This window comes from Spea bombifrons, chromosome 1 (genome assembly GCF_027358695.1).
Source record: "Spea bombifrons isolate aSpeBom1 chromosome 1, aSpeBom1.2.pri, whole genome shotgun sequence".
Taxonomy (NCBI): domain Eukaryota; kingdom Metazoa; phylum Chordata; class Amphibia; order Anura; family Pelobatidae; genus Spea; species Spea bombifrons.
In genome coordinates, this window is record NC_071087.1 from 162132566 (window position 1) to 162155530 (window position 22965).

The 22965-nt window shown below is 40.7% G+C and overlaps 1 protein-coding gene across 11 annotated transcripts in view; it reads left to right on the forward strand.

Annotated features, from left to right (window-relative positions):
- CELF4 (CUGBP Elav-like family member 4) overlaps positions 1 to 22965 on the forward strand; it is a 453257-nt gene that overhangs the window by 410079 nt on the left and 20213 nt on the right. For 4 of the 11 annotated variants that reach the window (XM_053448271.1, XM_053448296.1, XM_053448275.1 and 1 more), the window contains exons 8-11: positions 663 to 812; positions 6496 to 6561; positions 8256 to 8336; positions 15363 to 15506. In XM_053448271.1, coding sequence (XP_053304246.1) covers positions 663 to 812; positions 6496 to 6561; positions 8256 to 8336; positions 15363 to 15506 — 441 coding nt within the window. The remainder of the gene's footprint in view (positions 1 to 662; positions 813 to 6495; positions 6562 to 8255; positions 8337 to 15362; positions 15507 to 22965) is intronic. The other 7 variants (XM_053448277.1, XM_053448278.1, XM_053448273.1 and 4 more) reach the window with 4 other exon arrangements.

The window sequence follows — 22965 nt, forward strand, 5'->3', positions numbered from 1 at the left end:
GCATTTGGCTCCCACTTTCTGCCGAATGTTTTCTACAAAACTTCCTGAATAGGAAGAGATGATTTGATTCAATTCCCGCTCTCCTCCCATTCCTGCCGAAATCCAGCTGCAAACTTCATGTATGCTTTAGATTTTACATGCAATATATTTAAAAATACATATTTTTAATAGAATTTTTATACGTATATTTTACATGCAAAATATTTAACGATAATATATTTTTAACCACATTTTTAGATGCATATTTTCTATGCACGATATTTCAAAATACATATTTTTAATAGAATATCTATATGTATATTTTATATGCAAAATATATATTTTACATGCAAATTATTTAAAAATATATATTTTTAATAGAATTTTTATATGTATATTTTATTTGCCAAATTTATATTTTACATGCAAAATATTAAACAATAATACATTTTAATAACATTTATATATATATATATATATATATATATATATATATATTACATGCAAAATATTTCTAAATATTTATTTGAATATTTATAGATTAATGGATATTTTATGTGTTTTTATTATTTTTATGTATTTTTGTAGAAATCACACAGCTGTAAAATTGCCGTCTGAATTCTGTTTTTGCCTCTGGATAACCGTGCCGCCGCCTAAAGCCTTGTTGTCTGTTGTTTTTTTAGGCGGAAGCACACCCCCGGGTATCACCGCACCAGCTGTGCCTAGCATTCCATCTCCAATTGGGGTGAATGGTTTTACTGGGCTACCCCCGCAGGCTAACGGGCAGCCTTCCGCAGAAGCTGTGTTCGCGAATGGAATTCACCCTTACCCAGGTACCAAAACAATGCATCGATAATAAAATTAATAATAATAATAATAATAAAAAAAAAAATAATAATAAAAAAATACACGTACCGACGCATTTCGACCTCAAGGTCCTATTACAGCATCGTAAAAAAAAAAAAAACAACCACAGAGACTTTATTCATCCCCAATCCTTTCAAATTATTTGGATTTTCTCATCATTTTACCCCCCAAAGCGACATTTCTATCATCAAGACTCCGGAGAGACCAAGTGGGCAACTGGCCGACAGCCCCAGATACTCACCCGGTCTGCTCCGGCAAAATAAGAAATTATTTCAATTTTACCTGAATTATCGCTATTTTGCCTGAATTTAAAAAAGGGACGAACAAATGCAAAAAAACAAAACCAAAAAAAAGCTTTTTTTAATAGCAAAATTGGGTTTGTTGAAGGGAGACAAATAAATGTAATTTAATAAATACAACAAAATTCCTATTTGTGTCCTCAGGAGCTTACTATCTACTAACCATTGTACACGCGCGTGTTTAGCGCCTCAGCATTACGAAGGCAGAGCCGACACAGAATAATAATAATAAAATAAAAAAAATCACGACTTTGGCAGCGCTACAAAAAGCTCGCCCTTCACTGTGCGCCTTCTGCGATCATCTATTATGGCTAAATTCCCAGCGGAAAAAAAAAAATACAAAAAAAAAAAACATACAAAAAGTTAACAAGAATCCCAGAAGATCCAAAATAACTAAATTACAATCACACAGCTGTGATCTATTTCATTAGCTCTCCGAATCATTATTCTTCAGCAACCGTATTCCATAACACGCAAGAACGAGAGGCGCAAAAAAAAAGAGAGAGAGCGAGATCATTTACCATCTTTAACTCGGAATATTAGATATTTTAATGAGTAGAATTCTTCCCCACTCGCTCCCCGGCAGTAATAGACGGAGGTGATTAAGCCGGGTCTTGGCAGCTGGATTAAAGACGTTTGTTCCGTGAGTTCGGATAGCTATCAAAATGAAATATCCATCAAGCCTTTCCCTGATGGCCACGTGTCACATTTCATGGACTGCTAGTTTTACCGGTAAACACAGACGGAACATTTGCAGACTTAGACACGTAGCTTCCTTTTGCTTCGGGTGAAAGTTGTTCCGGAGATCAACTTTTTCAAGCCGTCGCGCTCCTAGATTCTCTAGAATGCTGGGTCTGCTCGTCTCACCGTTCTTGTTCTTAGCGCTCTCAGGTATCCTCATCGTACGCCCGTGTTTGGTTTATGGGCTTGTGTTGGCCCTGGGCAAACTTCTGCATTGTAGCCCCCACAATAGATGGACCCAAGTCTAGTCTGCCCGTCGTTTCTGCTGTAGAGAGTCAAACCTTCGTTGGTCTCGTCTTAGATTCAGGAGCCATGTGCCTATTAGACCACTTCCGATTGGCTGCTGTCCCACCAGCTTCTCCCAGACCACCTTCAGGTTCTCAATGTATTAAATTTCGCCACCTGCCTCCATCACCCAACTGGAGCACACGATACGGTTTTAAGAAGCCGTTGGTGGCCTTGTCCATCACGAAACCTCTGCCTTAAAACACTTCTCTACCATCTTGTTGACTCTTCCTCTGTGGAATTCTCCTCTCGAGGAACCATAGAACTGAGCTTGAAGCAGAGACAATCCCATAATCACGTACCCGTCATCTGCACTGGAAAATCACGCATTATGCGTGGCCCCGTTTCCCCCCGGCTCTTAGGATATTCTCCTTATAGTAAAACGTTATCAGCCAAATTTAACCCTTGCTGTGTAAGAGCGCTAAGTATAGAGCAAAGCCGGGTTCTGGGTAAGATCATCGTAAACGAGTGGACACCAAAAAAAATGAGATGCAAATAATATACTAACCAGCCATAATCGTCAGCATTGCCTAATCACCGATCTCAATTAAGGTTAAACCTCACAATAACAACATATTATTTAAGTCATTGCGAAACTTGGCATCCATCCCGTCCAGACCTTGAAATGAGTCCGTGGGGAATTAAAGGCATTTGAATAAATATGAATATTTATGTTGAGATGAGCTTATATAAATTCACACTCTGTCTTGTACCCATACGCAGACATTCGCTCTGCCCGCTCTCTCCCCACTCTCTCCCCACTCTCTCCCCGCTCTCTCCCCGCTCTCCGCTTTACTTGTCTCTCCCCTCTAATTTGAGTCTGTGTTTGTCTTTGAGCATTTTCCGTTTCCTCCCTTTTTTGTGTCTTGTCTCCTTTCTCTTCTATTCTCCATCTCTTTTTCTTTCCCCTCTCCCCCCTCTCTCTCTCTCTCCCTCTCCCTCTCCCTCTCTCTCTCTTTTTCCCAAGCTTGGATTTCTTCTGCTCTTTATCTTTTATCTCTCTCCCTCTTGTGATTTTATTCTCTCTCACACCCTTTGATTATGTTTTTTTCTCCTTTTGGATCAGTGTTCTGCAAAATAATTGTGACCCCACTTTCTATCACACTATGCGGCACAGATATTCAGCGAACACGTTACTCCATCTCTTCTACTCATATGCATAGAAACATAGAAAGTGCCGGCAGAGAAGAACCATTCGGCCCATCGAGTCTGCCCAACCTCAGAATACTTTCCTTAGTCCCAGCCCTTATCTTATATCTAGCTTGGCCTTATCCATTAACATCTACCACTTCTGCTGGAATACCATTCCATGCATCCACAACCCTTTTAGTAGAGTAATATTTCCTGATGTTACTTTTAAACCTTTGCCCCGCTGGATTAAGACTCTGTCCTCTTGTTGTGGTAGTATTTCTCTCTCTTTCTTACTAAGTACATATGAAAGCCCATTTCGCATGGACCCCAGTGCATTTTACTGCATGCAAATAGTTGCAGGCAATATTTAGTTATTGAAGTTCTTCTGTCTCATTAAGCTCCACCCCCAGCTGCCTCTACTTGCATTCTGGGAGCATTCATCAGTACACTTCCTGCCGCAGAACTCTCATTCTAGCCAAATGAAAGCAATGGTAGCAGCAGCCAATCACATACATGCTATCTGAGCACTGATGTTTGGTAGCATACATGAGATTGGTTACATCTTCAGTGATTAATACCACTGAGCATGTGCAGGAAGTGTACCGACGTATGCTTCCTGATCTCAGTAGAGGCAGCCGGGCGGAGGAGTTAAATACTGTTAATGCTGTTACTGGGCATGTGCAGGAAGTGTACCGATGTATGTTTCCTGGTCTCAGTAGAGGCAGCGGGGAGGAGGAGTTAAATACTGTTAATGCTGTTACTGAGCATGTGCAGGAAGTGTACCGACGTATGCTTCCTGCTCTCAGTAGAGGCGGCCGGGGGGAGGAGTTTAATAAGCCAGATGTCTTATTTTCAAACTCCAATAACGAAAGAACGCCTGCACCGATTTGCATGCAGTAAAATGCGCTGGATCCCCTGCAAAATAAACTCCAACAAACATCAAAAATAGAATTATGAGGACTAGACTGTCCTTTTATTTGGGATTGTTATGAATGTCAAATTCCTAAAGCTAGGAACCCTCTCTGAAAACCAATTCGATCCACTTTAATGCTAGATTCCGCATCTGTAGGATATCCTTGAAACCTTGGTATTATTGGGTTAATAGAGCCCGGCTTCGCTTCCCTTCTACAAGAAACGAGATGCGAGACGCCATATGATGCCGGAAGCCGTGATTGTCGGACGTATTGATTGTATGGATCCTGACTTCCGAAGGACTCACCTGAACAGCACGCGGTGAACGTTAAACACAGGATCTCCAATCAGCAGATTGCTTTCAGTCACCGGAGTTATTGTTGTGTGTGAATGCCTAATTAATTACAACAGTAAACCCTGGTTGCTTTAATCACGGCGTCAGCTGTCCTAATCAATCTTAATAATGCGCAATGTGGCGCCGTGACACCCGTGCATTTCTAATCTGCATAAATTTCTGCAAAGTCCTCCGCGGGCTCGGTGCGGGGAGCGATACGGCAGCCGATTCACATTAAGCTTGGCTACAAAGATTTAAATTCAACTCAAAGAGGTGATATATTTATTGGGGGGGTAACGGCGGCCTTGCGGACACTCGGAACTTCTGAATGTCAAATGGAAGGATGCGGACGGGTTGCGTCCCGACGCGTTTCTTTGGCCTATATATAAAGAAAATGTGTGTAAAGCCGCGGGTACATGCGCAGCGCATTCCTGGAAGCGTCTACCCGCTCGGGCTGAATTATAGCGCTTGTTAAAGTGAATGTCACATGCGCGGATGGGCCATCAAACCGCACAATGGACCCGGCCTGCCCTACGTCGTGTCATTGAGACAGACAAAGTAGGTCAGAGAGTTCCGTTCCGTGTCTTCATTTCAGCGAGGACGACTTTGGGGAAGACGCGATCGCAGCCTCTCCCGGGAGTAATTAAGAACGTGAATATTATGGAGGAAGCCGCCGTATTTATGGGTCTCTGCTTATGTTTTTATTCATGCGCAGCGTGAAGCGTTCTGGGCTACCGTGGGAATAATTGCATTAAAGGGCTCTTCAGAGTCCTCGAGGATCATCTGCCTCTCCTCCGTCTCTTTAGCTTTTTAGGATAAAAAACGGGGTCACGGAATCTAGGAAAGCCCAAATTTGTATGATAGCCCTTCACACACTATGTATAGGGTATATGTATATATATATATATATATATATATATATGATATGTATATGTATAGGATATGTATATAGGGTGTATGTATATATATATATATGTGTGTGTGTATATATAGGGTATGTATAGGATATGTGTGTATATATATATATATATATATATATATATATAGGGTATGTATAGGATATGTGTATATCTATTTATAGGGTATGTATAGGATATGTATATATATATATAGGGTATGTATAGGATATGTATATATATATATATTGGGTATGTATAGGATATGTGTATATATATTTATAGGGTATGTATAGTATGTATATATCCTATGCATACCCTATATATCTATATATATTTATAGATAGATATATCCTATACATACCCTATATATATATATATATATATATATATATATATATATATATATATATATATATGGTGTGTATAGGGTATATCTATCTATATATATATATAGATATATATATATATATATATATATATATATATATAGGGTATGTGTGTGTGTATATATAGGGTATGTATAGGGTGTATGTATATATATTGAGTATGTATAGGGTATATGTTTATATAAGGTGTATATATGTATGTGTTTGTGGGCAATGTGGTCCATGACCCAAACTATGTATGTACAGAACATGCTGCGTTCCATTCGGTATCCAAAAAAAAAACTTCACATTATTTCCAGCTTAGAATATCTATTAATTTATGCCAAGAAGACATAAAACACGCTCATTCTCTACGGCTCCTCTATTTCCTAATATTATATGTAACAAAAAATCCACAGAGCCGTATCAGCCCAAGGAAAATAGAGGAATTATCGGAAGCTGGTACCTTTTATACGGCCAAGGTAGAAAAAAAAGTAACATTACATAAGCTTTTCGGGACCTCAAAAGCTCTCTCTATGACTTCTATCTGAAGAAGAGACCTCTGAGGCTCCAAAAGCTTATGTCACTTTCCATCTTTTTTTATCTTGGACCAATGAAAAGTGTCAAATTCGACTTTGTTCCATCCTATGTATTAATTCATTGCAACTTTTTTGTCTTTACAGCACAGAGCCCCACCGCCGCAGACCCTTTGCAGCAAGCCTACGCCGGAGTGCAGCAGTATGCAGGTAGTTAGTATAAAGACTTTCTCCTAATATCCTTTACCTTCAGTGCTTTTCATTTTTTAAGAGAACGCTAAATAGAAAAAATAATTTTCACACGCTGAATTGCACAAGTGATGTCATCATATTCTCTGTTACGTGACATCACAGCCTGTATTACCGATAGACACCCCATTGCCCCATCCCAGCCCCTGATTGAGCCCCTGTGCACATTTCTTGGGAAGACCGACAGCCAGAACATTGTTGGGACAGTCCCAAAAATGTGAGACTGTTGGGAGCTATGTAATAGAAACATAAAAAAATATAAATTTTTACATGTTTCTGAAAATCACGCATTATGCGGTGCGCAGGTTCTGGGGTATCGGCCTGCAGTCCTTGGGGTCCTGTTATTGATCAGACAGTAAATGCTGCCCCGTACACCCCAAAGAAAGAAAAAAAGGTAATTTCAGCTTCCAACAGCAGAGGGCAGCAAAGATAACGCAATTTTATTATCACCGCAAGAATACCAGTAAGAAACTGGGACCAGTACAGCAATTTACCTAAATACGCTTCTTATGAGGTCATATTACAAAATAGGTCACGTGTGCAAATTAAATACTCCCCATTGCATATGGTGTCAGAGGATGATGTAATACAAAGGAGACATTCTAAATTCCCAATTCCGTGTCTCTTGATCTATACACACAATGTATATACCGTGAGTGCAGTTACCCCGAATCCTGTAGGCTCTTTGAAATAGATCGAGCAAAATACACATTTATGCTGCAGTGATTGATGATTAGATTTCTCCTTTAAATATCCCGGGTCCTGCTTTAAAACAGGTGACTGGGTTAAGGATAATCGTTAAGTTAGTGTTTCAGCTATTGGCCTGATTCTTCTAACATTTCTCCCCTCTTGTACTTTGTTAAATCCATTTATATATATAAATGTAGTTGCCCCCCCCTGCTCTGAACTTAATTATCTTAATTTATTATCGTTTGCAAATACTCTTTTGATTGGCAGATCATTTAAAAAGGAGGACACAGGGGGAAATTAAATTATCCTGGGACGTTACATCATGATGACGTCATTAGCACAGACCAAAAACAAAAATCCATAAGGACCGTTATTAGAACCATTTGGTTTCCACACAATCTTTGTTGGAGGCTATTAAAGGGTTAACATTATTCTCAGATATTTATAATAGAAGACCCGAGCTCCCCGGGCAAAGTGCAGGGCTAAAACAGATACACCCTTAGAGATTGTAAGCTCCTTTGACCTCTACTTGTTATGCCCTTGTACAGCGCAGCGGAATACGCCGGCGCTATATAACTCAATAAATAATATCACAGTTTTCCGACAGCCCCCCTCCCCCGGTCACACGCATTCATCATGTGCCCGTCTCCCCGTTCTGCGGAACGCTGTCACTTCGGTTGCAAATTCTAACAATAAAATTCATTGTGCGTTCGGAATCCCGGGGCAAAAGATACAACACGCGAGAAAGCATCGCGTCCGCGCCGCTAGCCCATCACAAAAGAGCGCGCGCCATCGGTGTCACGGCCCGTGACAAATTTATAGCCGGCATAACTCGCAATTATTTCCCACTGAACAAGCACAAGTGGTGGCGAGTGACCCGGGAAATATTCCACACGATCTCATTATGATGGGAAGAGAGTTTAATAGCCCCGCACTGACGACTTTTCTCCCCGTGTCTCTTCCCGTAGCTGCTTATCCTGCCGCTTACGGCCAGATCAGTCAAGCGTTTCCCCAACCACCTCCCATGATTCCACAGCAACAGAGAGAAGGTGAGTCGCTGCTGCAAGTTTATTTTGTCTCCGCGTTAACCCCTTTTTTTCCCCACACTTTGCAACGCGCTGTTTGGTTTGAGTATGAAAGTGTGACGGCAAGATTCTAGAACTCTTAGTCTCGTAAACTGAATTAACGTTCCGAGGGTCCTGTTTTTAGAGGGTTAAATGCAGTGGTGGTTCACTAGAGCAAAGTGTATGGGGGTCTCCAGGTTTGGGGGATCATTCATCGTTGGGCAGGCTTTGGTACCCCGGTTTCTCGTTGAAGGTCTGAAGCCGACCCTGGAATGTCCAGCGGTCACGTTCTGTAGACACCCTTGCCGGGTGGACCTGGGAATTAATCCTGATTATAGTATCAGGAGCCACCGTGCAAAAATAAAAGGCATCGAGTGTACGGGGAGCGGACAGACCCGGTCCAGGGAAGCTTCGGACTCTTGTGAGATCAGATGGGAAGGAAACGTATGAGAAGGCAAAAATAAAGTGTTAATGCCCTGTCCAGGTGAGCACAGAAAGCACACAGGCGGGGTGTAACTGCTGCCAAGTTACTATGTGCCCCTGGTGGTGATGTGGGGAATTGCAATTGAAGACCCCCCCCAAAAAGAAAACAGGTCTTTGTGTTCAGGGCCATTTTTATCTTCTGTCCTGACCAAGGCCTAACCCAGAACAGCACCAGCAACCAACCCCCTCTGCACCGCTGCCCTTACTGCTGACAGCCGGGAGATGTCTGAACCCAGAGCTCCATATCTTTAGGGTACATAGAAATAAACTGTGGAGGCTGTGATCAGCAGGGGGAGCCTGATCACCCATAAGCATAAACCCCAGCGCTGTATACAGTAATATAACCCCCCAGCGCTGTATACAGTAATATAACCCCCCAGCGCTGTATACAGTAATATAACCCCCCAGCGCTGTATACAGTAATATAACCCCCCAGCGCTGTATACAGTAATATACCCCCCAGCGCTGTATACAGTAATATACCCCCCAGCGCTGTATACAGTAATATAACCCCCCAGCGCTGTATACAGTAATATAACCCCCCAGCGCTGTATACAGTAATATAACCCCCAGCGCTGTATACAGTAATATAACCCCCCAGCACTGTATACAGTAATATAACCCCCCCAGCGCTGTATACAGTAATATAACCCCCCAGCGCTGTATACAGTAATATAACCCCCAGCGCTGTATACAGTAATATAACCCCCCAGCGCTGTATACAGTAATATAACCCCCCAGCGCTGTATACAGTAATATACCCCCCAGCGCTGTATACAGTAATATACCCCCCAGCGCTGTATACAGTAATATAACCCCCCCAGCGCTGTATACAGTAATATAACCCCCCCAGCGCTGTATACAGTAATATAACCCCCCAGCGCTGTATACAGTAATATAACCCCCCAGCGCTGTATACAGTAATATAACCCCCCAGCGCTGTATACAGTAATATACCCCCCAGCGCTGTATACAGTAATATAACCCCCAGCGCTGTATACAGTAATATAACCCCCAGCGCTGTATACAGTAATATAACCCCCAGCGCTGTATACAGTAATATAACCCCCAGCACTGTATACAATAATATAATCCCCAGTGCTGTATACAGTAATATAACCCCCAGCGCTGTATACAGTAATATAACCCCCCAGCGCTGTATACAGTAATATAACCCCCCAGCGCTGTATACAGTAATATAACCCCCAGCGCTGTATACAGTAATATAACCCCCAGCGCTGTATACAGTAATATAACCCCCAGCACTGTATACAGTAATATAACCCCCCAGTGCTGTATACAGTAATATAACCCCCCAGCGCTGTATACAGTAATATAACCCCCAGCGCTGTATACGGTAATATAACCCCCCAGCGCTGTATACAGTAATATAACCCCCAGCACTGTATACAGTAATATAACCCCCCAGCGCTGTATACAGTAATATAACCCCCAGCACTGTATACAGTAATATAACCCCCAGTGCTGTATACAGTAATATAACCCCCCAGCGCTGTATACAGTAATATAACCCCCCAGCGCTGTATACAGTAATATACCCCCCCGCGCTGTATACAGTAATATAACCCTCCAGCACTGTATACAATAATATAACCCCCCAGCACTGTATACAGTAATATAACCCCCATCGCTGTATACAGTAATATAACCCCCAGCGCTGTATACAGTAATATAACCCCCAGCGCTGTATACAGTAATATAACCCCCAGCGCTGTATACAGTAATATAACCCCCCAGCGCTGTATACAGTAATATAACCCCCCAGCGCTGTATACAGTAATATAACCCCCCAGCGCTGTATACAGTAATGTTGGTTGGTGAGAAAAACAAGTTTTATCCCATTTTGTCCCAATAAACTCCCTTTATCTGCAGCCCTGGAGCCGCCGTTGCTGTCAGTCATGTGATATTTTGGGTGACTTTCCATATGAAAGAGGACACAATAAAAATGTGAATTACGCATCCCCGTTTAGGTAATAGATGTAGTTTTATTCATGTAACATGCAAACCTCCCGCTAGCCGATGTGCGCATGTGTCGGTAAACGTCTTGTTACCAACGTTTAAGACTCATGAAGTCCACGGTTTTCACTAAATTCCCTTTTTTTTCATAAATTCTAAACATTTATAGATCCCTCTACTGATATGATTTAGGAGTGACTTTTGATCATGCCCAATCCCCGCCCACTTCCCGCCTACTCCTAGCCCACTTCAGACCCATGTATGCAGTTGGCTCCGCCCTAGACACTGCTAGACCCACCTCCCTGGATAGTTAGCCCCAATCTCCTCTCAAATTGCTAAATGTTTTTGCCATAACATCATTTATTCCCCCAAAATGGTCCAAGAGTACAAAAAACATCAAATTTCATTCTTCACCATGAGATCATTTTTTATGAACTGTTAAATTATACAATACTTTCCAAATTAAGGACGTCACCCCCTATATAAAACGTAAATCACATATTGCAGGGAGGGGGGTATAATAAATAATCGCAAGCACATTCTGTGTTAATTAACATATTTTATGATGTCTAATCATTTGCAGGTGCTGAAAGATTCCGTAATGTGACATAAATCATTAAATTTTAGCCTCCTAAAATGTCACTGCTGTTTTATCGAACCTATCTTTAAATATGCAAAAAAAAATAGATTTTCTATATTATTATATTTTACAAAATAAGATCATAAAATATACCATTTAAAAAAAAAATAGATTTGAAAGAAAAGTACGAAAAATGAAGTGTTAAATATTGAACAGAGCGTACGTTGCTGGGATCATGTAAATCGAGAAGCATCAATAAATAAGCAAAATCGGGATATTTTTGCTAATTTCTAGAAAAAAAAAAGGGTCCTCAGTTGAAGACGTCGATGGTCTTCAACTCTTTTTGAAGTTTTAGAAGGTTGTGTGTGGGGGCCGCTGTGCTCGGAGCTGTCACTTTCTAGCCCATGGAGTAAGCGTGTGTTTATATATACCGTATGTGTGTAAATGTATGGTGTAGGAGTGGGTATGTGTGTGTGTGTATGTATGGTTGCATGTATGTATGTGTAAGTATAGAGCTGCCCCCGACCATTATCATACCTACCCGCATCATAATTTATTCCCATCCCCCACTACAATCATCCCCCAACCACCATATTGATACCATCATCATCATCCCTCCCCCCACCATTATCACCCCACAGTGCACCACGCTCTTCCCCTTCCATCTTCATATCCTTTAACTTATCATCTCTATAACTACCCAGCGTTATTTCTGCATTATCTTCATACGCTCCCCCAGCATGCCCTCCTTCACCCTCATGCAAGCATATTTCTCCCCATCACCTCCTCATCATCGGCCTCTGAGTCTGCCAGTCAGCTTCTGTCAGCATGTCTGTGGTGCCATCTTGTTCTCTGCACGTCATATCCTTTGCGACGCTGACTGTCAGACGCACGATGGCCACACATGGAATCACGATGTCCATCCTGAAGACCGGACCCAAGGGAGGCAGGTCTACCCCGTTAGGCCAGTCCTGACAAATATTTTTAATGTTGGGTTGTCAGACATCGTTTCAGGTTCCTCTCTCCTGTTGCTTGAAAGTAGATCCGACCTTCTTGACAGCCTCACGGTATCGAGTGGTTTTTCCACTTTTTTCTTGCATTTTGGAGAGTAATGGCTGAATAGCCAGTAATTGGGAAACGTCGATCAGCTTAGCGCTCTTGAGTCTTCTCTGTCCACCTGAATGAATGTTCAACAAGAACCAAATCTGACAGTCAAACTCCTGATTTCTCCGAGGAATCCCAAGCTGTCTTTCCATACATGCCTATGCAACCGTGGTGCCTGTCTCGTAGGAGTCTTTTGCAGTCTAAAGGGAATTCCCTGAACATCTCACGTGGCCTTCAACCCTGTGGACAAACTCTCAAAACGTGTCCATATTTTCTTTAATAAAACCATTTTCTAGATTTCCAACCAGTCATAAAGCCAGCGAAATCTTTTCCCCATGCTGCAGCGACCAATCCTCAGCTTTTCCAGAATGTTCAATTGGTTGGCAATTTGCATATGAAGGTCCATAGAGATTTTGTACGACATACAAATACGTCCCAAACGTATTATTTTTTGTCTTTGGTTGAAGTTCTACAGACGGGAGGTTGACGGCCACAAGGTTGAGGTCTCATACTGTTGTTTTGCTTTTTAGGGTATATTTCATGTATATTAGGAATTCACTTTTATTTGAGTATCTCGTATGCCCTCGCTGGTCCAGAGCAGATCAACGTCTGGCCCCAAGTCAGTAACGCTCGGGAGAATTCTTCCTATTAACTCTAGTTTTCAGTTACGGGAGATTCTATTTAACATATCTGGAGACTCTCCAGCCTTCGCCCAGAGAAGACCTCTGGGTCAGTGCGTTTAAATAACTGGGGGAGGACCTATCTTGGTCTAGCTCCACCCCCTTGGACACATCGCTATAAGTAGAAGGAGAGGGAGAGCTTCGGGGGCTAGGTAAAGGAAAGTCCCAGGAACGCAAGTTTGGTTATGGGGGGGCTTCTGGCACTTTATTGACAGCTCAGTTGACCAATGGCATGGAGAGGATCAATCACAGGGCAGATTATTTACCTGTTACCACGTTATACCCTGTCCCCATCAATACTCACCCCATCCACAGCGGAAGGGGTTACTCGTAAGCGCATTTGGTTTATGGCTTTCGCCTATACACCCTTGATTGCCTTTCTTAATCACCTTTGATCTCACACAGTTGTATGAAATGCGGAGATCAGCTGTTCCTTCACCAGACGCCCTCTTAGCAAATTAGTGGGGAAAATTGTGCTTTCCAAATATTCATTAGAACTTCATTTTCTATTAATACAGGAAAGTGCTCTGGGCCGCGAGTCGTAATCACGCTGAGACAGAGGAATTTTAATGCGCTTTAAATGGGCATCTGTCAGGACACGGATCCGTCTTCCTTGTCTCTGCCAGGGATGGGAATGAATTGTATGCAGTGAATGCGCGGGGGAGGGGATGCTACCCGCGCCCCCCCCCACAACGATCTCGTCCTGCGAAAAACAAAAAAAAATCTATTGACGCAAATTTACCTAAAAAGACGGTGCTAATAAAAATTAAAATATAATTAGTCAATTTGGCTTCATTATGTGTCTTCATTTCTATGCCTTCAGTTTTATGCAAATGCCTGTGTGCTGCCATTTTGGGATAATTAGAGGCATTAACTACCCCCCCAATATGACAGCACAGCACCGCAACCTCACTTTGTGTCTCTGGGTAGCAGAGATTGATTGATGGAGCTCCGAGCTGCAGGCCCAATAAGCTCTTTGCGAGTCAAGGAGCTGGTAACTAGGGGGCAGTTGTTGCTAGGGGCAAAACAAAGCAAAGGAAAACACCAGAGATTTTGAGTATTAGAGAGGACCGGCAGACTCCTGCCAGTATTGTGGGGGGAAAAACGAGAGGATGTGGGCGTGGCTTATGGCATCATGCTGCAATAGAATGTTTGTTTAGTTAAAGTTTTATTGAAATCTCAGGCTCTGAGAATTCCATCCACTTCCTGTATATACATTTCCCTCTTTATTTGGTATTTTACTATATATATATATATATATATATATATATATATATATATATATATATATACAGGAAGCACACACATACATACACTACCATTCAAAAGTTTGGGGTCACTTAGGAGTTTCCTTGTATTTGAATGAAAAGCACATTTTGTCCTCTAAAAAACCATTAAATGCATCATAAGTCTGGCCCAAATGGGGTTAATGTTGTAAATGACTATTGTAGCTGGAAACGGGTTTTTCATGGAATAACTTCATAGGCGTACAGAGGTCCTTTATCACTCCCATCACTCCTGTGTTCCAATGGCCCTTTATCACTCCCATCACTCCTGTGTTCCAATGGCCCTTTTTCACTCCCATCACTCCTGGGTTCCAATGATATATATTATATGTGTGTGTGTGTATATGATATATATTATATGTGTGTGTGTATATATGATATATATTATATATGTGTGTGTATATATGATATATATTATATGTGTGTGTGTGTATATATGATAAATATTATATGTGTGTGTGTATATATGATATATATTATATATGTGTGTGTATATATGATATATATTATATATGTGTGTGTATATATGATATATATTATATGTGTGTGTGTATATATGATATATATTATATGTGTGTGTATATATGATATATATTATATATATTATATGTGTGTGTGTGTATATATGATATATATTATATGTGTGTGTGTATATATGATATATATTATATGTGTGTGTGTATATATGATATATATTATTATGTGTGTGTGTGTATATATGATATATATTATGTGTGTGTGTATATATGATACATATTATATGTGTATATATATATATACAGTGCAAACTAAGAATAGTCAAACATTTACATTTCTAAGCAGAAGACGTGTTGGTTGGCAGCATGTACATCGCCGGACGTCTGTATAAATATTCACTTTATTCTCTCTCTTCTCCTCCCAGGACCCGAAGGCTGCAACCTGTTTATCTACCATCTGCCCCAGGAATTTGGGGACGCCGAGCTGATGCAGATGTTCCTGCCTTTCGGTAATGTCATCTCCTCGAAAGTGTTTGTGGATCGGGCGACAAACCAAAGTAAATGCTTTGGTGGGTAAAGATAACAAACAAAAAATTAGATTCATCCAGGAAAAGGGCTTTTTTTCTAAACACTTAATTTTCAGAATGTTTTTTTTTTCAATTTTATTTTTCTAATACTTTTTTTTCCTGTCCTTTTCTTGTGTGTTTGATGCTTAAATTCTGCTTCTGTTTTAGATGTTTCCTTGAGTAGCAAAAGAAAAATTTATTGGGATGAAATAAGGGAATGGGCAAGCTTACATTTACAGTGCTCAAAGAGTTAAAATTGAATATATTATAAGGAGTCTGGAAGAACCAACCTGGAATATTAAATTTAGGGTTTCCATATCAGCTCGTCTTTACATATTATTGACCACCAACTATGGTGCTGTCCCCTGGAATATGTATGAATTATTATTATTATTTATCGTTTTATATATAGCGCCATCATATTCCACAGTGCTGTACAATGGGTAAATCAGTAACTTAATAAGGTATATATCCTCCATTATTCTCAGTAAGCACTTTATAGGTGGTATCAGCAATATGTAAAAAAAAAAAATATATATATATGTAAAATATATGTAAAAATGCTGATATGGCAACCATAATTAATATACAGTAGATGCTTTTCACAGATGAAAGATTCAGAAAGCTACTTTTTGGTCTGCATTCCTTATAATTCCCTTGCTCAAGGTATTGCATCATAGGGCAGCGATTCCCTAATTCAGTCTTCAAGGCTCCCCCCAAAATGTCAAATTTTAGCATTCATCATATTTTTTATTTTCCGCCAAAGCATTTATATAAATATTAGCCATCTTCCTGCCCTGTCACATGGTGTAAATCGTTACCGAGGGACCTGCGCGGCTGGAGGCTCACGCGATGTCCACTAAAACTGCAGGGAGAGAACAGGAAGCGGCTTACAACTTCCTGCTTAGGCTGACACAGGGAGAGAACAGGAAGCGGCTTACAACTTCCTGCTTGGGCTGACACAGGGAGAGAACAGGAAGTGGCTTACAACTTCCTGCTTGGGCTGACGCAGGGAGAGAACAGGAAGCGGCTTACAACTTCCTGCTTGAGCTGACACAGGAAGCGGTTTACAACTTCCTGCGGCTGAAGGGAGGATGCAGCCTGCCCTGAGGGATTATGGGAAACGGGGGAGGGGTATTTGCAGAATGTCCTGTCTGTGCCTTTAGAAGGTCTCATAGCTGGTGAATAATTTTGAAACAGAATCATAGTTAATTATAGATGTTTTATGGGGTTAAATTATGTTTTTATCTCCCATGTGACCCCTTTAAACCCTGAGGACCAGAATTGGGAGCCGCTGCCTGTAAGATATTTGGGGCCAGGGGCCGCTTGTCTTTGTGTTGCTTAATTAACTGATTCTTGAAGATCATGCTGTTAATATCTGAACTTTGAGCAAAAACCTTCTTCCTGATCACAATTTGGGTTCAGGAAATCTGCTTTGGGTCATATCTTTAAATGTATGCACGGAACGTTCCTGAACGGAGAGACAAGAAAAAGGGAAAAACAAAAGCTTCTGGAGTTCCGACAGATCGGTTAACCAGTTCATCTGCTCCGATTTAGGTCAAACTATTTTACGGCAGATACGTGGAACAGCCTCCCAGCAGAAGTAGTCGAGGCTAATGCAGTGGGATAGGTTTTAAAAAAAGCAATTTCTGCTTTTTAACCCTTTGTGGTTTATTCACTAACCTGGCAGTTTGCAATGAATAATTCCAATCTTTTGACCTCACACTTTAAAGGGCCAACACCAGTCAGACAAGGGCCATAGGCTGGCCCGGAATAATCTATACATTAACTAGTGAGGTATTAAACCACCAGTAGCACACGGGTCAAGATACATTTGGGAAATTTCTTTTTTCTTTTCTCTCCGTAATTGTCTGGTCGTCGGTTCCCATCGGGGGTTAATGAATCCAATCTGTTCAGAGCCGTCATTAAATGTCATTATTTTGAGATACAATCGCAAGGGCTGGTTATCCGTACCGTTAAATTCCTCTACAGCAGCCGTTCCATGAGGTCGGATATTTCTGATTTCTTATTTCTGCCAAAAATGGAGCAAAAAAAAAAAAAATACTATCAGAACGACCAATCGAAACCTTGGCGTTCATCGACAAAATGGCTTCACGATCCCACGATACCGTTTCAGAACATAAAAGGTCTTATTGCCTTGGCAACCACGGAATGTTCACGCCGATGAGATCTTCCCATTGGTCGCTATAGTAATAAGACCACTTTTCAAAAGTCTCACCAAAATTACTTTTAAATGCATAACCCTCCTAAATTTCCATATTCATTTATTACTTCTTTTTTTAAAATATTTATTTTTTAATTTTATTTCATTTTTTAAACCACAATTCGATAGAAAAGATATAGAAATTAAGTTATTTCTGTAGAACAAGATAAATGAGGTGTCTTCGTGTTCATTTTGGGGCAAAGGCACTAATCTATTGAATGTGAGGTAAAAAATGCCCAGCAGGATTTAAGAAAAAACAAAAAAACTCAATGAAAAAAAAGAAGATTAACGTTTTCTTGATAAGTAGTAATTAAGATTCCTGTAGCAGGAAAATTCTGGAAGCACAGCAGCAGAAACAGGGTGCTTGGCATGTATTATACGGCAGACGCCATCACTATCACTTAATAATAAATGTTATTATTATTTTTTAATATATTTTATATATTTTAAGTTTTTGTTATAAATAATTTATTTATTTTTTTTTATTAAAATTGATTTGAAAGCAGCAGGAACGCTATACCTCGTCTTCTCCGACTGCTGTAGACTATAATTCCCATCATCCAAAGTCAGCATATAGACCTAAAACATTGTCGTCCAGGGAGTTTTAGTCCACAGGCAGCTGCTGCACCCAATAAATGGATTCATGTTTATTTCATGTCTTTATTCCCCCCCATTGCTTACAAATTCTATTGAAATGATTGTATTTGCTTTTTTTGCTCTGTTTTTTTGCTGGGAAATTACCCAAATGTGTAAAAAAAAAAAAACTGAGGAAAAAGCTTTTTAGGGAATATGTTTTTATAATCAAATATCATATGTTACTGTTTATTAGAATTATATGATTTTTAATATTTTGACCTATACATCTGTCTGTCTCTTTCATGGAAAAACCCCAGTTTTTAAGTTCTAAATGATGTTCTACTGTGACAAAAAAGAACATTTCAATGAAGGACAGTAAACCACGAAAAAAGTACAGTTTTTTCACCTGAACAGGAACACTAATTAATTAACTGGTTAATTTGCTTATTTACATGTTTACTGGATTTACTGTAAAAACTAGATTCATCATTTTTTCATGGTTTTGTCACTTTGATGTAAAGTTTAAAATAACAAATCAGTATTTATGCCTAGCGAATGCATAGATCAAGAATAACTCCTGCTCATTAAACGGCACAACCCTTACAGTGTAACGCACAATACAATGTAACGCACAATACAATGCAACGCAACGCACCATACAATGCAACGCAACGCACCATACAATGCAACGCACCATACAATGTAACGCACCATACAGTGTAACGCACAATACAATGCAACGCACCATACAATGTAACGCACCATACAATGTAACGCACCATACAATGCAACGCACCATACAATGCAACGCAACGCACCATACAATGCAACGCACCATACAATGTAACGCACCATACAATGCAACGCACAATACAGTGTAACGCACAATACAATGCAACGCACAATACAACGCAACGCACCATACAATGCAACGCACCATACAATGCAACGCAACGCACCATACAATGCAACGCACCATACAATGTAACGCAACGCACCATACAATGTAACGCACCATACAATGCAACGCACCATACAATGCAACGCAACGCACCATACAATGCAACGCACCATACAATGTAACGCACCATACAATGTAACGCACCATACAATGCAACGCACCATACAATGCAACGCAACGCACCATACAATGCAACGCACCATACAATGTAACGCACCATACAATGCAACGCACAATACAGTGTAACGCACAATACAATGCAACACAACGCACCATACAATGCAACGCACCATACAATGTAACGCACCATACAATGTAACGCACCATACAATGCAACACACAATACAATGCAACCCACAATACCCCGGACCTGTATATACTATACATTATACAGGGCCGGCTCACTGATTTATCTATACATTATACAGGGGGCCGGCTCGCTGATATATCTATACATTATACAGGTGGGCGGCTTGCTGATTCATCTATACATCATACAGGGGGGCCGGTCACTGATTTATCTATACATTATACAGGGGGGGCCGGCTCACTGATTTATCTATACATTATACAGGGGGCCAGCTCAATGATTTATCTATACATTATACAGGGGGGGCCGGCTCACTGATTTATCTATACATTATACAGGGTGCCGGTCACTTATTTATCTATACATTATACAGGGGCCGGTCACTGATTTAGCTATACATTATACAGGGGCCGGCTCGCTGATTTATCTATACATTATACAGGGGGCCGGTCACTGATTTATCTATACATTATACAGGGGGCCGGTCACTGATTTATCTATACATTATACAGGGCCATTTGTAATGCATGGTGTCGGCGGAGAGATGAAGAGTTCCCGTCTCCATAACGCTCTCATAATAACGCAAGTCATAGCAAATTTCACCAGAGCAGGAAAACAACAGAAATTTCAATCAGTTCTGTGACGGACAGAAGAATATCACCCGCTCCGCACGCAGACAGTCCTGATCTCTGATTGTGGAACAACGAGGCTGGAAACAGAATACTTTTTTATTAAAAGAGAAAATACGCGTCCCCAGAAATGGCAGAATGTACGTGACGCGTGTCAGCCGGGGATCGTTGTATTATTGTCTCTTTTATAATGCGCTCATAAATTGGGCGTCAAGCCGCGCGGATGAATCCTGCGCACCGCCTCGGCCCGTGAAATTATACATTTTCATCCCGATATCAGAAAAAAGCAGCTGCTCGGCCCAGCCTCGGCTTTAAAGGGGGGGGGGGTGATACGTTACACAAGGCTCTCTTTTAACCCGTATTCTGTAATTTATCCGGGACGGAGCTCGTTTTCTCTGGATATCTATAAAGCCGCAGGAAGGGAGCGATTTGTGGACGCTGGGAAGTGTTTAATTGGTTTGGGTAGGGGCATGCTGGCCAGTTTCTAACACAAAAAACTCCATCCTGGGTGGCATGAAGGGACATCTGAAGATAAAAGAAAAATGATGAATGGGAGAATGGACAAAAGGATAGAAGGAGGACGGGTGACAGATTGGAGGAGGGGGAGAAAGAATGAAAAGGGATGGAAGGGGAAGAAAGAAACAGAAAGAGGTTGGGGAGGAAGAAGAAGAAGAGTGAAAAATGCAGTACAAATAGGATGGGGAAAGAAAGAAGATTCTAGGAGAGGAGAAAAAGATTGGAGGTGAGGAAGAGGAGAAAAGCTTTAAAGGGGACACAAAAGAAAAAAGGCTTATGAGATGAATGACAGATCGGAGAAGGAAGTGAGAGAATGAACAAGGATTGAATGGGGGAGAAAGAGTGAGAATGGGCTTGGGGAAGAAGAAGGGTGAAAAATTGGAAATTAGGTTTCAACCGAGAAAGGAGAAAAATGATTGAAGGTGGGTGAGAGGAAAAAAGTTTTAAAAAAGGACAGAGGAGCATAAAAGGCTGTGAGAAAAGAGAGAAAAGGACAAAGAGGGAGACAGGCTAAAAATGCTGGAAAGGTATCGCAAACGAGGATTAAGGATAAACACCAATGCCTTGGGCCAGACTCTAACTTATACTTCTGCTGTTTTTTTATTTAATTTTTTTTTAATCCATAATTTTAATGTAAAAAAGTATTTTTAACCCCTTAATGACAAAAATGCATTGTTTTCAATGGGTTTAGGGACCGCCCATTGTTAATTAAGGGGTTAATTATTCCAGTAGCAATCCAGTAAAAATGTAACTATGTTCAAACGAGGTACCGTGTTTCTGTTCCAGGGGAACACCTGCACTCGTGACATCAGACCTGTGACATCAGCCACGGCCTAGATCCTTCACAGTGATATTTGATAAAGAATAATGAATATTGGTGCCTGTCCTGCCTTGAAATATTCTAAACAAAAATATTTATTAACCCCTTAATGACAAAGCCCGTACATGTACGGGCTCACAATGTATTGTTTTTAATGGGTTTAAGCCCATTGTCTTTAAGGGGTTAAAAAAAACCTATCCTATACAGATAAATTCTAGCCTTCTAGGAGGGTAAAGCAAGAATACGCGATCTATCGAGTCAATTATTCTGCGTTTCAGGAGGTTGAAATATATGGGGTGATAAATACCCCGATATCTCTGCGTGTTTATGGAAAGCCCTTATGATGTATGTTACGGTAATCTGATGTGGAATAAATCAGGTGAGTGTCTGTTATCTGATGGTTTAACGGCCACAGACTGATGTTTATGGCATAAAAGGATTTATAGGAACCGGCGGAATTTTTACGACAGATCGCATTAACAAAACGACCGTTTCTAAGCCCAAATTGTTTGTGCCAGCGTCACGTCTTAAGTGCTATTGTCGTAACGTGTCTTGGGTGACGAAGGACGTGCTACAGGTAGCATCGACAATAATGTTTACGAGATCGTGTTCTATATTTCATGAGAAGAGGTCTGTGAACTAATGTATACATTTCCGGGAATGTAGTAGCAAAGGCCATGGACAATTCCAATAAAATTTCATTCGGAAGGCCAGAAAAATGATTAAAAAATGTTTTATTAAAGCTTGTTTGTCATCGAAATAGTTGTTGGTGCAAGAAAACAAGAAATGGCCTGAAAAAGTTTTTTTTAGCCTGAAAATGTATAGAAAAAGAGAAAAAAATATATATATTTTTTATTACTCTGGGGTTTCCATGGCAATTGATGGCTGGGTGATGATGTCATAGGGGAGGTCGGCCATGTTTTTTTTTTTTTTTTTTCTAAAGTTGGTTTCTCTTGATCTATACATTTGCCGGTAGTATGTTCCGATTACAATTTAAATTTCAGATTTGCGTCTGAAATTCTTGATAATGTTCGTTTCCAAAAAAGTTTATCGGATATTCGCCGATGTCGTGAAATTTTATTTTTTTTTCTTGGAGAAAAAAAAAAAATCAACTTATGCCATTAAAGGAAGCTGCCCTTTCTCCGTTGGATGACGTCTCCATGATAGTGAAGCGAAGCATTGTGGGTAGCGGGACGGTGGGATATGGGAAGGGGCTGTTGATGTTATGGTGTTGTTGTGCGGTGGACTAATGTGACGTGGTGTATCGTAGTGACAGAGTATTGTGTCTCCATGCGTGTGATGCAAAGACTCATCCATAACATAAGCCGGTCGGTGGGCCAACGGTGCAAACGACGCAATTGGCGATTAAAACCCAAGCCGCGTTGATGTCATAATTGATATTAATGGGAATATGGCGGCCGTTCAT